The sequence below is a fragment of the Formica exsecta genome, unplaced genomic scaffold (genome assembly GCF_003651465.1).
Source record: "Formica exsecta isolate Colony F162 unplaced genomic scaffold, ASM365146v1 scaffold155, whole genome shotgun sequence".
Taxonomy (NCBI): domain Eukaryota; kingdom Metazoa; phylum Arthropoda; class Insecta; order Hymenoptera; family Formicidae; genus Formica; species Formica exsecta.
Genome location: NW_021848872.1, coordinates 834965 through 847174, shown reverse-complemented (window position 1 = coordinate 847174; position 12210 = coordinate 834965). Strand labels below are relative to the sequence as shown.

The 12210-nt window shown below is 34.4% G+C and overlaps 2 protein-coding genes across 4 annotated transcripts in view; both read left to right on the top strand.

Moving 5' to 3' along the window:
* The first annotated feature begins 501 nt into the window (after positions 1-501).
* On the top strand, positions 502-4280 carry LOC115233001 (BTB/POZ domain-containing protein 1-like). The gene is made up of 6 exons (XM_029803202.1): positions 502-1167; positions 1337-2026; positions 2087-2246; positions 2381-2538; positions 2624-2858; positions 2950-4280. The coding sequence occupies exons 1-6, from the start codon at positions 884-886 to the stop codon at positions 3109-3111; spliced, it is 1689 nt and encodes a 562-aa protein (XP_029659062.1). The 5' UTR covers positions 502-883; the 3' UTR covers positions 3112-4280.
* A 272-nt stretch (positions 4281-4552) lies between these two features.
* Positions 4553-12210, top strand: part of LOC115233000 (extensin-like) — an 8715-nt gene continuing 1057 nt past the window's right edge. The window contains exons 1-17 of one of the 3 annotated variants that reach the window (XM_029803201.1): positions 4553-4880; positions 4965-5067; positions 5176-5308; positions 5403-5516; positions 5589-5710; positions 5796-5992; positions 6067-6215; positions 6302-6367; positions 6430-6587; positions 6682-7201; positions 7349-7629; positions 7970-8200; positions 8303-8358; positions 9816-9919; positions 11570-11614; positions 11701-11916; positions 12127-12210. In XM_029803201.1, coding sequence (XP_029659061.1) covers positions 5026-5067; positions 5176-5308; positions 5403-5516; positions 5589-5710; positions 5796-5992; positions 6067-6215; positions 6302-6367; positions 6430-6587; positions 6682-7201; positions 7349-7629; positions 7970-8200; positions 8303-8358; positions 9816-9919; positions 11570-11614; positions 11701-11916; positions 12127-12210 — 2518 coding nt within the window. In that variant the 5' untranslated portion in view covers positions 4553-4880; positions 4965-5025. Of the gene's footprint in view, positions 4881-4964; positions 5068-5175; positions 5309-5402; positions 5517-5588; positions 5711-5795; positions 5993-6066; positions 6216-6301; positions 6368-6429; positions 6588-6681; positions 7630-7969; positions 8201-8302; positions 8359-9815; positions 9920-11569; positions 11615-11700; positions 11917-12104 lie in introns of all 3 variants that reach the window. The other 2 variants (XR_003883707.1, XM_029803200.1) reach the window with 2 other exon arrangements.

Below are 12210 nucleotides of genomic sequence, written 5' to 3'. Positions count from 1 at the left end.
CTTTGGCGGGAAACATGGCGGTGATCTTTACGATGGATATTAGCACGTAGATTCTGATCGTCAACAGCGAAATGGCGATATTAATAATTGTACACAATGTGTACGTTACAACAAAACACTTCATAAGATACTTTAAATAACTTATTGTGTGCGCGAGATTTAGATACTTTCAGATTCAGATACAGATACGTCCCGAAAAATCCCGAAAAATACGGAGCGACTCGATATACGTCTTCGCGATTCGCGGCGCATTTCGGGAATGGCGGTAATTCGAAAGATTCTCGAAGTATCGAAATGATCGATTACTCGCAACTTCGGTCTGTCCATTGCTCACTGCTATTGCACTTTCTGCACTTAATAATATGAAATGTGAGCATACTTTTGAAACGCGAGAAAGAACAGAGAAAATAAGTACAAAAAATTAAAATCTCCAAGAGAATGAATGTAGTTTAATAAATATTTGAAATGATCAAAATATATAAAGCCGCGAATTATGAAAGATATAATCGAAGCGGTTAATTACATATTTCGCAGCACACAGATTTTGCGGGTACATTTCATCGTCGATGCCGCTCGTGCCGACACACGAGAATTTATCCCTTCCAGTCCCTTCACGTGTAGTCTTGGGGAATAAACGGATTGCAGCGAGGGCGAGGATAGGAATTCAGTAAGATGTCGTTGTAGTGCGTCGTCGTTCTTCGGTGCCTACACATTGAACGAGAATTTGCTCGTGTCCGAAGAGGATCGCGAGACCGCGAGACAAGACGGGGATAAGAAACGCGTTCGGCAAACGCAGGGCCGCCGATTGCGCGAAGCGACGCGATTAAATGAGACGGGGCAGTACTTCGGCAAGTACTACGTCTCTCTCTCGTGTGGGAACGCTATGTCTACGGAGACCACCCTGAACGAGGTGCCCAACGTCGCGTCGAGGCTGCAAGGCCTACGGTTGGCGACGCACGGCGAGGATGAAAATGACGTGACGGAGAACGCAACGGCTAGCAGTTCGACGGCCACCGGAGGTAATGGATCGTCATCGTTGCGGGAACCGCTGCGGAACATCACCCTCTATCGGGCACGACGAGCGCTCAACTTCGTCGGCGACGAGGATCAGCCGACGACGAGCTCGTCCGTGGCGCGAAGCGAGGCCTCGTACTCGAACGGCGATAAGTAAGTAGCACCGCGACAATTTCACGTCAAACGTCAGTTTTAGTGAGATAGAGTGAGATAGCTAATTATTGTTTATATAAAAACATATTTCAAATATTGTATTATTTACTGTGCGCTCTTTGATATTCATCGTTTGATACTCTAGTTGTCATAATCTTAAACTTTTCAGCCGACCACCACCTATTAATGCGGCGAATACGTCATATTTGGAAGGGCGACCACAGAATACTATCGCCTTAGAAAACTCTTCCACACAAAATCAGCCTGCAGTTACATACAATTGGCAAGGTACAAAGGCGACGATGCGCGAAAGAATTGTATTTCTTTTTAATAATGAAATACTGTCAGACGTGACTTTTCTGGTGGGAAGAGGAGCGCAACAACAACGCATACCAGCTCACAAACTAGTCCTGTCTTCTGGAAGCGCTGTATTTGATGCAATGTTTAATGGAACGCTTGCTACAGCTTCTTCAGAAATAGAAGTACCTGATGTAGAGCCTGCTGCATTTTTGGCAGTGCTACTTTTTCTATATACTGATGAGATACAGATAGATCCTGAAACTGTGATGACAACGTTGTATACCGCTAAGAAATATGCAGTATCTGCTTTAGAAAAGCATTGCGTTGACTTTTTAAAAAATAATTTGACCAGTGATAATGCTTTTTTGCTGTTAACACAAGCCCGTCTGTTTGATGAACCGCAATTAGCCTCAGTATGTTTGGATACGATAGATAGATTTACAACTCAGGCTCTCAATGCAGATGGATTCACAGATATTGATATCGATACATTGATGATAGTCTTGGAAAGAGATACACTTCGTGTTAGGGAATCTAAGCTATTTCAGGCCGTTCTAAGGTATGTTGCAACTGTAGAATGTTTTTTTTTATTTTATATATTGTTTAAATTTTTGTATAGGTGGTCAGAAGCTGAATGTATAAGGCAGCAATCACCAGTTACTCCAGAAAATCAACGTCTGGTCCTAGGTAATGCTCTGTCATTGGTTCGTTTTCCACTTATGTCAAAAGAAGAGTTTACAGCAGGTCCGGCACAATCTGGCTTATTAAATTATTCAGAGGCTAGTATTACAATACTTCTTAAATACATATCTTTTTTATAAATTTTCTTATTACATTCTTAAAAGGGGTTTATAAATTTTAGGAGAGCTATATTGTGTGTATATGATATTTAATAAACGAATATCTCTTATAGGTTTTATCTTTATTCTCATATTTTATACTGAATCCTAAACCTTCAGTGGGATTTCAAACAATGCCACGATGTTGTATGACAGGCAAGGAACAGACTGTGTGCAGATTTCAGCATACCAAAAGTAGATGGGGATATTTTGGAACTAGTGATCGTATCCGGTAATTAAGTTCGAATTTTATCATAGTACATAGTTAACAATACTCGCGCAATGCCCGATATTATAAAACATTTTAATTTTTGTAGATTTAGTGTGGATAGGCGTATTTTTCTTATTGGCTATGGAGTTTATGGTTGCACACAAGAACCAGCGATATATGAAGTATCAGTGGAATTAATTCACACTGCGTCGGGAAAAGTGATAGCTACAAATGCAACAAGTTTTAGCTGTGATGGATCAAAGTACACATACCGTCTAATGTTTAAAGAGTTAGCGGAAATCTTACCAAATACGATTTATACAGCATCAGCAACCTTCAAGGTTTTATCACAAACTTGCTATTTATTTAATGATTATTATATTTATCGTTATACATATGATTTTTTATAAAAAATATGTATATTTATTTCAGGGGCCATGCTCATATTACGGCACAAAAGGATTAAGAACAGTATTAGTGGATTGTGATTCAGGAAATACAAAAGTGAAATTCGAATTCAGTAGCGAGTTGGGAGATAATAATGGTACATCCACTGATGAAGGTCAAATACCCGAGCTTATCTTTTACACGTAATATCTTTTGCGTATGTAATATTGACATTCTTCATGTTTGCTTAATTGGCCATTGGAGATAAATTATATTGGATATATATGCCGGGTTTTGTCAATTATATATCTTGTGATCATTTAAAATACTTTGATTTAAGTGAGCCACACATACAGGCATGCCAAAGGAGTTAACCCAAGATTTTTTCATAATTTTATAGATAATCTTCTTGATTTTACTGATTGCTATGATTAATAAATACAATATTCTGAAAAATATGCAAATTTTATGATAATATTTATAATATATTAATAATGAAATTATATGCATTTTAATTTTTCAGCAAATATATATACAGAATATATATGTATATTTTTCAAAATTTAAACATTGAAATGATTTAAATGTATCAGCTGTAGAGTTGATATATTAACTATTAATTAATTAAACAAATAGGGGGGATTAATGTTTAGAATTGGAAATGTACAAAATTTATGTTTTTATTGTTTTAATTGAGATCTATGCAGAAACCAAAAATATAGTATAACAATTATTGTGTAACAATGTTAAAGAAATCATGATAAGTACAAGAGGGGGAGATTGGTCGTATGCATACTCTTTTGCCTAAATATTTCTCGTTTGGGACATGTATATCAACATACATAATTTGCAATTGTAACAAGCGAAATGTATATAGCACTTCAATGCAAAATTAATTAATGTAATAAAGCCTAAAGTATGTGGAATATTTTTTAGTACAAGTTAGTATTTTGGTAGTCACAAAAGCAATGTAGAATCTGAGAGAATCTGATTGTTACAACTCACTATGAAAAATAGTCGAACAAAAGTAATATAAAACACTACTGTAAACCATACTAATTCTCTGACATAATAATATTGTTACTTGTTCAATAGTTTATTTCAATTTTAATAAAATTTTATATCTTTCATGATTCAAGAAAATATATTTAAATTTAGATTTTTGTTAATAATGAATGGTGCTAGCTAATATGAGATAACATTGTTATCTTTAGCATTTTTAGAGATAAGCTACTTTATAAGTGTGTCAACCTGATACTGTTTTTCGTGAAATAGCGCATATATAAGATCTAATTTGTGATTATATTTAATAATTATAAATTTAGATAGTATACATGTAAAATGTTAAATAATTAAATAGATTTATTCCACACATACAAAACATTATTTCATAAATCATCATCCTAATAATATATACTTCATTCTTTTTACAGAATTTATTGTATATATTGTATTTTGAAAAATGTTGATATATTCTTCGAAGCGAATGAGACATATATTGTTTATCTCATTTCATTCGCAAGATAATATCTAAAAAATCCATTCAATATTCAATAGATACGAGAATTTACCTACAGTTGGTTTTTATCCTAGTACACTTCGTCCTCGCCTTGATGAATAAGTTTGATGTCGTGCGCAGCAATTGCAGTGGCGGTTGCATTGCAGTGCCGAGAGATAGCCTTGATAGCATGTATGTCAATTTATTTTGTCCAATGGTGTATTAGTTACGATCGAGTGGTTTGCAAAATTGAGAGAGTGAATTTATATTAGTTATTTCGTAAAAAACACTTAATCATCGATAGGCGATTAAGAAAAATGCGACTGCCGTAGACTTTAATGCAACTTAAACACTTAAAAGAAAGAAGTTATCCGTTTTATAAAAAGAGCGCGTATGAGATTGTGTGTCAATTTTCTTTTATACTAAGACAATTTCCAATGATTTCTGTGCTATGATGTTCGGTGAAACTTTGTGGCGCGTATGTTGATAGAAATTGTTACATATCTCTATTTTTATCTGGTATCATTACCCCATATGGCTTATTTCTGATTTAAATCTACAGCTTATGAAGATGGGGTCATGAGAATTGCCATATTGCATACAGTAGTATACATTTTATCTCTATGGCTAAGGGAAAAATAAAAGGTTCTGACTCTAATAATAAGGTACATGTATGTTGTGTGCAGTCATGCATGTGTGTAATTTGTGTCTTTCCACAGTTGTAATAGATGTATATTTTCTTAATTAATATGTGTGACAATTTTTGCAATTAGATAGCGGCATCAAATGCAGCATTTAAAAATGGAGAGACATATACATGGGAGTTTGAGATTAACGAAACACCGCCTAGTGCTAGAACTTTGCTTACCAAGGGTTACACACAGGATGAAATTAATTCGTATTCAGGTATTTTATCTTATGTTGATATATATAATATTGTTATGTTATATTATATATTCTTTATGTAAATCTATTACTTTTCTATATTATGTTGATTTAGGAGCAACTGTATCAACACGTGGGCGTTTTATGACAGAACAAGAAAAGCTGCGTTGTCCAAATGAGAGGCCATTGTATTTATATATACAGGGACATACAAGACATAATGTTGACTGTATGTATTATATATAATTTTTTTTTAAATTTATTGAAGGTGTATTATTGTAATAAATATTTTATTTAACAGTGGCGATCCAAAAGATTAATGAAATTATTAAGACAGAACATCAAAGTTCTTTAAATAGACCAAGCAGATTTACAAATGCTCCACCACCTCTCATGAGTTTACATTCCGGAATTACAACTGTGGTAAATAATATCTGCATTTCACATTTTATTTACAATTACAATTTTTTTTTATGTAGCAATATTAATTGACATTACAAATTATTAGGAAAAGATATGCATTGGTATCGAGAATGCACCGCAAGGTTTTGATTTACGCGGGCGAATATTAGGTGCTGGTGATGCAAATTTAGTTTACATTAGAAGTGAAATTGGAGCAAATGTAACTTTAAGAGGTAGAGGATCCCAATTTATCGATCCAGTTGTGGGAGCAGAATCTCCAGAACCTCTTCACCTGTATATAGAGTAAGAATTCCTGAGATTTTAAGCAATTTAATAATTAAGTAAAGATAAGCTATTGATAAGATATTCCTGTTTAGACATCCAAAGCCGGAAGCATTGCAAAATGCAAAACAATTGGCTATTAACTTAATACAGACAATACAGTCCGAATTACAGACCTATATTCAACAACAGCCACCACCAGTACAACCTCAGCAAGTTATAGAACAATCACAAATACCGCAAAGTATGTATTTTATTGCCCTCAATTCTCAAGATTATAATAATTGTATCCACAGAAATTTTGTAATAATATTTTTTCTGTTTATATAGCACAATTCCAAACTATGAACATTGGTACCTTAGGCCAACCAAATGTGGTTGCAATACAGCATCAAGGTAAGATATATGAATTATATATTATTAATACCTTTTACAAAAAAAATATATATATTTGGCAGATATTATACAACATTCACAAAGTAATGTTGTAACATTGCCTGCAACAATTCTTACGGCTACTGTAGCTGGTACTCCAGGGCCTGGTGTATCAGTTCCTCCTCCAGGAATTCATATACCATCTCATACTGGACCATTAGTTCCATCTTCACAAGCTCAGGTATGCGTGATTAAACTCGAATTAGATATTTTCTTATTACATAAAATTGTTTGAAGAAAATAAATCTTGTAATAAATGAATATTCTGATTGAAGGAAATACAAACTTTTATGCCACCACCACCACATGTTGGGCAAGTACAATTAATCGGTCCTCCATCGACAGTAAGTCAAGTTCAGTATCAGATACATCATGGTCAGTCATTACAAATCCAGGGAATTCAACCAGGATCGCAGTCCTCACCACAGCCTATGGCTCAAATGTACGTCATGAGTCAACCGCCACCACAAAGTCCTGCGCAGCAAAACTTTATAACGAGTAGTAACGCGCCGGTGAGCGGGGCAGTATCGTATGTGTGCACGCAACCGAACATGCAAAGGCCCGCCACGCCGTCCCAGGGAATTATCGAAACTGTTAATGTCAATTTGCAACAGCCTCCTCCCGCAGCGCCGCTCAATATAACGCAGCAACCGCCACCGCCGTTGTTACACCTTCATTTTCCGCCGCCAAACTTTCCGCCGAATCAACCACCGCCTCCAGTACCGCAAACCTACCAGATACAATATCAACAGGTACCTGTGTCGCAGTCACAAACCCAGTTTGTTTTGCAACCCGGTGAGCATATTATTCCGCCCCAGCTGCAACAGAATCACGAGCAGTCTCAAGCTGTCGCCCAACATATAATACCTCCGCAATTCGAAGGTCATGCGCCACCGTTTCACTTACAAGTACCTCCTCCGCCGTCCGCGCAAACTTTTCTAGTTCCTAACGCCCAATCGCCCCAACATCATTCGCAACCACCTCTTCCTCCCGCCGGCGAGATTCAGCATCAGCAAGAGGGTCCGATGGAGCAGGGACCGTTACCGCAGCCGGTACCACCTCCGCAAATAGTACCGCCGCCGTCAATCAGCCAGATGCCGAATTCCATGAATATTCTTACCAGCGTACCGCCGCCGACGCAACCGCCTCCACCGCAGAACGCTCCCTGGCTCTATCAAGCTCAGCAGCCGCAGCAAATGCCGCAACCACAAGGACAATTGCAGGTTAGACATTTCGTTTCATATTTTTACCGTCCATTGTAAATAAGTAGTGCTCTAGTATTAAAATTAAGTAATTTATAAAAAATGGAGTTGATCAATTTGGCTTTTGAGAGGCTCATATGTAAAAAGAATATATAACATATGATATATATATATATATATATATATATATTTTTTAAATTATTTATAGATGCAAATGCCGCCGCAGAATATACCTTTTCATAACGTACCTCCACCACAATCAAATACAAAAATACAATATCATCCTCAGCACATACAATATCAGAACGGTCATATACCGGCGCAATGATATATATATATATATTTTTTAAATTATTTATAGATGCAAATGCCGCCGCAGAATATACCTTTTCATAACGTACCTCCACCACAAGTACAAGCTCAAATACAATATCATCCTCAGCACATACAATATCAGAACGGTCATATACCGGCGCAAATACATTATACGATGCAACCGCCACATCAGCAATTCGAGCAGAAACCCGATTCGCCGGAACAGCAAAAATCTCACGGAGTAAAGAGAAGATTTTCAGATGTTGAGGGAGGACAGGTAAAGTATCGTTTGCCACAAATATATCAAATTGAAATACGTGATTATATAAACGATAATTGTTATATCTACATAATGAATTCTCTTGAATATATGTTGCAGGAACTATCACCGTCATACCAATGTGTTCCAATACCTGCGCAACGTCACGGCACAGGGTAAGTCGAAGAAAATATAATTATTCTTACTCATACAGAAAGAGAGAAAGAGAGAAAAAGAGAGAGAGAGAGAGAGGGAGAAAGAGAAAGAAAAAGAAAGTGAGATATTACAATGTATAAATTAATGTAACTTTATAAAGTTACGTTATATATTCCTTGTATACATGTAAATCATGTAGTCTACCTGTATATAATATAAGGAGTATATAATTTAATATGTGTAACTTTAGTAATAATTTTATATGTTTAGTTGTGTATCTCTTGGTAGAGAAAAAACTTTTGTATGCTTGAATAAAGCAGGTTTACCAAGAGTAAACATTTTTAAATCAATACTATTAAGAAAAGTTTAAAATATTCAGTACAGAATACTAGAGTAAACATGCAATAAGTTCAATCGAGGATAAAAAATCTTTATGAAAAAGAAATGTGAACAAAATTGATCTTATTGATAGAAAAAATTAAGAAAATAAAGAAACATTTGCTTCAGACTGCTTATGCTTCATTTATAGTAAATGTTTATAAATTATTGTAGAATTTGACATGAAGAAAATGTAAGCTATGTGTTATGTACTATATAAACTATGTACTATATTCTTACAGAAACCTGCTTCTTGCATTATCTAATGAGGTATTGCAATAGTATTAAAAGCGCGGAAAATAAAAATATAAAGTTTTTATAATAGATATTTTTTATATTTGACTGATATATCTGCAGACAGATAATGCTATATTTTTCCGCGAAATTTTATAATACAGATAATAACTATAGGCAAGACTCATTGGTTTGGTAAGATCCGGATATATCCTTATTGATAAATTATTTTGCAGTTTTTAATAATAGTTTAACTCGAGGTGTAAACTAGTGGTTTGAACTTTTTGCTTTAGTCATAAACGTTCGGCAATTTTATAATTATGGATATATCTTGCTCTTCCACAAAATATTATTTCTTTCTTTGAATTTTGAATAATTATATAGACTTTTCTTTTTTATAGAACAATTTTATTATCTTTGCAAAAATAAATTGCAGAGATAATAATAAACTATCTTACATTTTCCTCATGTTGTCCATGATTCTATAACATTGGAATCATAAATCTAAATACAGCTTTTGCCAGAATCACTAATTATTATATGTTCTCTTAGTGTAAGTGATAAGCCAAAAGAGATGGAATGCGACAATAGTTGCTATTTTGCAGAAAAAAGTACAGCAGCTAAAATAATTGACAGATTATCTAAATGTATGTTGTAACGTCTTGTGACATTACAATTATGTTCCTAAGAACATTCTAACGTAAGTTTTGACATGATTAACTGTGATCTGGTAAAACCAGGTATTTTCCATATTTCAGAAGTATCCGAGGGTGTGCATCAGGTGATTTTTGTCTTAAATGCTTGAAATGTTTCTGTACAATCGTTAATTTGGAATTAATAATTCGCACCTGCATTGTTTAAGCAGAGAAGGTGATCGACAACAGCAAGTCTTACATGGTCCATCACCCATACCTGCGGGTCTGCCACATGGAGATCGAAACAAGATGCTAATGCCACCTCCACATCCAGGTCTGTAACTAAGAGTATTTAGCTTGAAAAAATGCTGGATATCTTTTGGAAATTATGAAAAATACGATATATAAAATATAAACCAGCACGAAGATTGTATTCTTGAAGAACATTCAATTTTTTAACTGTCTTAATCAGATTCCAGATTCCTTCTTGAATACAACTTTGTTGTTGGTAATGATATTTTTTATCATGTACATAAACACGATGCATTCATGTGGATGCAATTTGGAAACAATATGCAATAATCATTTATTTTAGAAGTAAAATATGTTTTGGATAGGTATCTAGCGTTGTTTTCTTAATACTCTTAGATCATAGTGTATTATTAATATAAATAATAATTTGTGTTAAGCGCATATTATATCAACTTTCTTTGATCTTTTAATTTTCGTCTTAGCAAACTGCTTTTTTATGCATTTGTTGAGGATACCTGCCGAAACGGACATCCGGAAATAACATGGATTATTACAATCTGATACTGCAGAATGTGCTTTGGGGGTATATAATTATCTTTAAATTTATTTATTATTATTATTTTAGATCAGACAAAAAAAGCACTGCACATATTATACAATCGTGAAAGTGCTTCGAGTATATTGATTTCAATGCTTTTTTTATAATGTCTTTTTTAATAAATTTGCATTTTCAGATGTGCAAGTGTAACCTGTGATTTTTCACTTCAGTATTTGTTTATCCAATATTAACCATGTTTACACTTTATTAGGATTCTGTTAAGAAATATATATGTTACATATATATTTTTGATATTACTATTTTAAGTTCAATATCTTGGACTTTATATTTCTTAGGTTAAACGCAGTCTGCACCTGATTATATCTATCCAGGAGGAATAGAGATGATCTATGTTGCATTCGAACAAACATGTCTTATTTTTATATAGATAATATAATATTAATATGCGCAATGTATATATATATATAGAGAGAGAAAATGATTACATAATTTATAGATATCATATAATATTCCTTATATCGTTCTTGTTGCAGTGGCCTGAATGATCGTAAAAAAGTGAAAGAAATTTGAAAAATGTAGTTTTAATAAATAAATTTATTTTACAGATGGCAAATATACATATATATAACTGTATGGCTTTATATTTTTAGTGGAACTGATCATATTTATTAAACGGTAACCATCTAATATATATGAGAATGTAAAAATTGCATTGCTTGCTTTCAGACTTTAATAGCGATTGCCAAATTGCTATGCAAATTTGGCAATGGTTAATGGCGTGAAATATTGTGCAAATATCTAATTTAATCCTATAAGATTAGATTTGGGAGTTTAGAGAACTAAACTCTTCTTTTTAATGCTACAGTACTCTCAAGCAGAAGATGAGAAAACCGGCAGCAGTCTTCTTATAATATGGATATGATCTTGTTATGCAACTAATTTGCTATTAGATTTGCATCCAAATTTAGAAAACATTTGCTTTTATAATTTACGTTTGTGATTGATGAATAGATATTGGAATTATCAAGATTAATTATGTTGGAAATAGCAAGTTTGATTTTACAATATTTCATCGCATAATTTACCATATGTTATACAACATTATGTTGTATATATAGTTATTTAAGGATATGTCGTATCTTTCCCTTCATATCATCCATCTTAATCGTTTAGGTGAGAAACGGAACTTGGATCAAAAGCCCGCAGGTCTATCTTCAGGTATGTAGGGCATATAGTATCGCATCATGTAAAAAATTTCCTGTTTGTGGTGTAATTTCAGTGTGCATGATATATGTTGCAAACAGGAAATGAGCAGAATGTAATGACGGAATCTGGGAATATTCTTATTGGAAACGGTCCACCTTTACCGCCTCCGCCATCGCCGCAGGCGCCGTGGCAAAATCATCATATGAGAGTTCCTTGGGGTAGACCACCGCCGATTCCGAGAGAAGGAGAACCACCCGCAATCTGCCCTGGATTACCTCCTATTAACATGCCTCCACCCCAGATTAGGCCAAGAGGTAGAAATAATTTGATTCATTATCGCGCGAATCGTATAACTATTTTCATCTAATGCCTTAAATTTTAAACACTATTTATGTTTTTGCAAAATCAATTTTTCAGTATCAATTTTTTCTGTATATCGAAGATCCGACATTAATTGAATCTTGTACATTCGATATGTGACATCTATTTAAAAATCTTCAAGGACGTGGTGCTGCTGTCCTCAGGTCCCGCTGACGGTAATCGTTCTCCTCAGAGCGCTGCATTAGAGCAATCGTTAAACGTCGAGTATAATCAGATGCCTCCCTACA

Coding starts and splice junctions, on each gene's coding strand:
- LOC115233001 (XM_029803202.1), top strand. CDS start 884: ATGTCTACGGAGACCACCCTGAACGAGGTGCCCAACGTCGCGTCGAGG. Junction 2,027..2,086: donor CTATTTCAGGCCGTTCTAAG/GTATGTTGCAAC, acceptor ATTTTTGTATAG/GTGGTCAGAAGCTGAATGTA. Junction 2,247..2,380: donor GCTTATTAAATTATTCAGAG/GCTAGTATTACA, acceptor TATCTCTTATAG/GTTTTATCTTTATTCTCATA.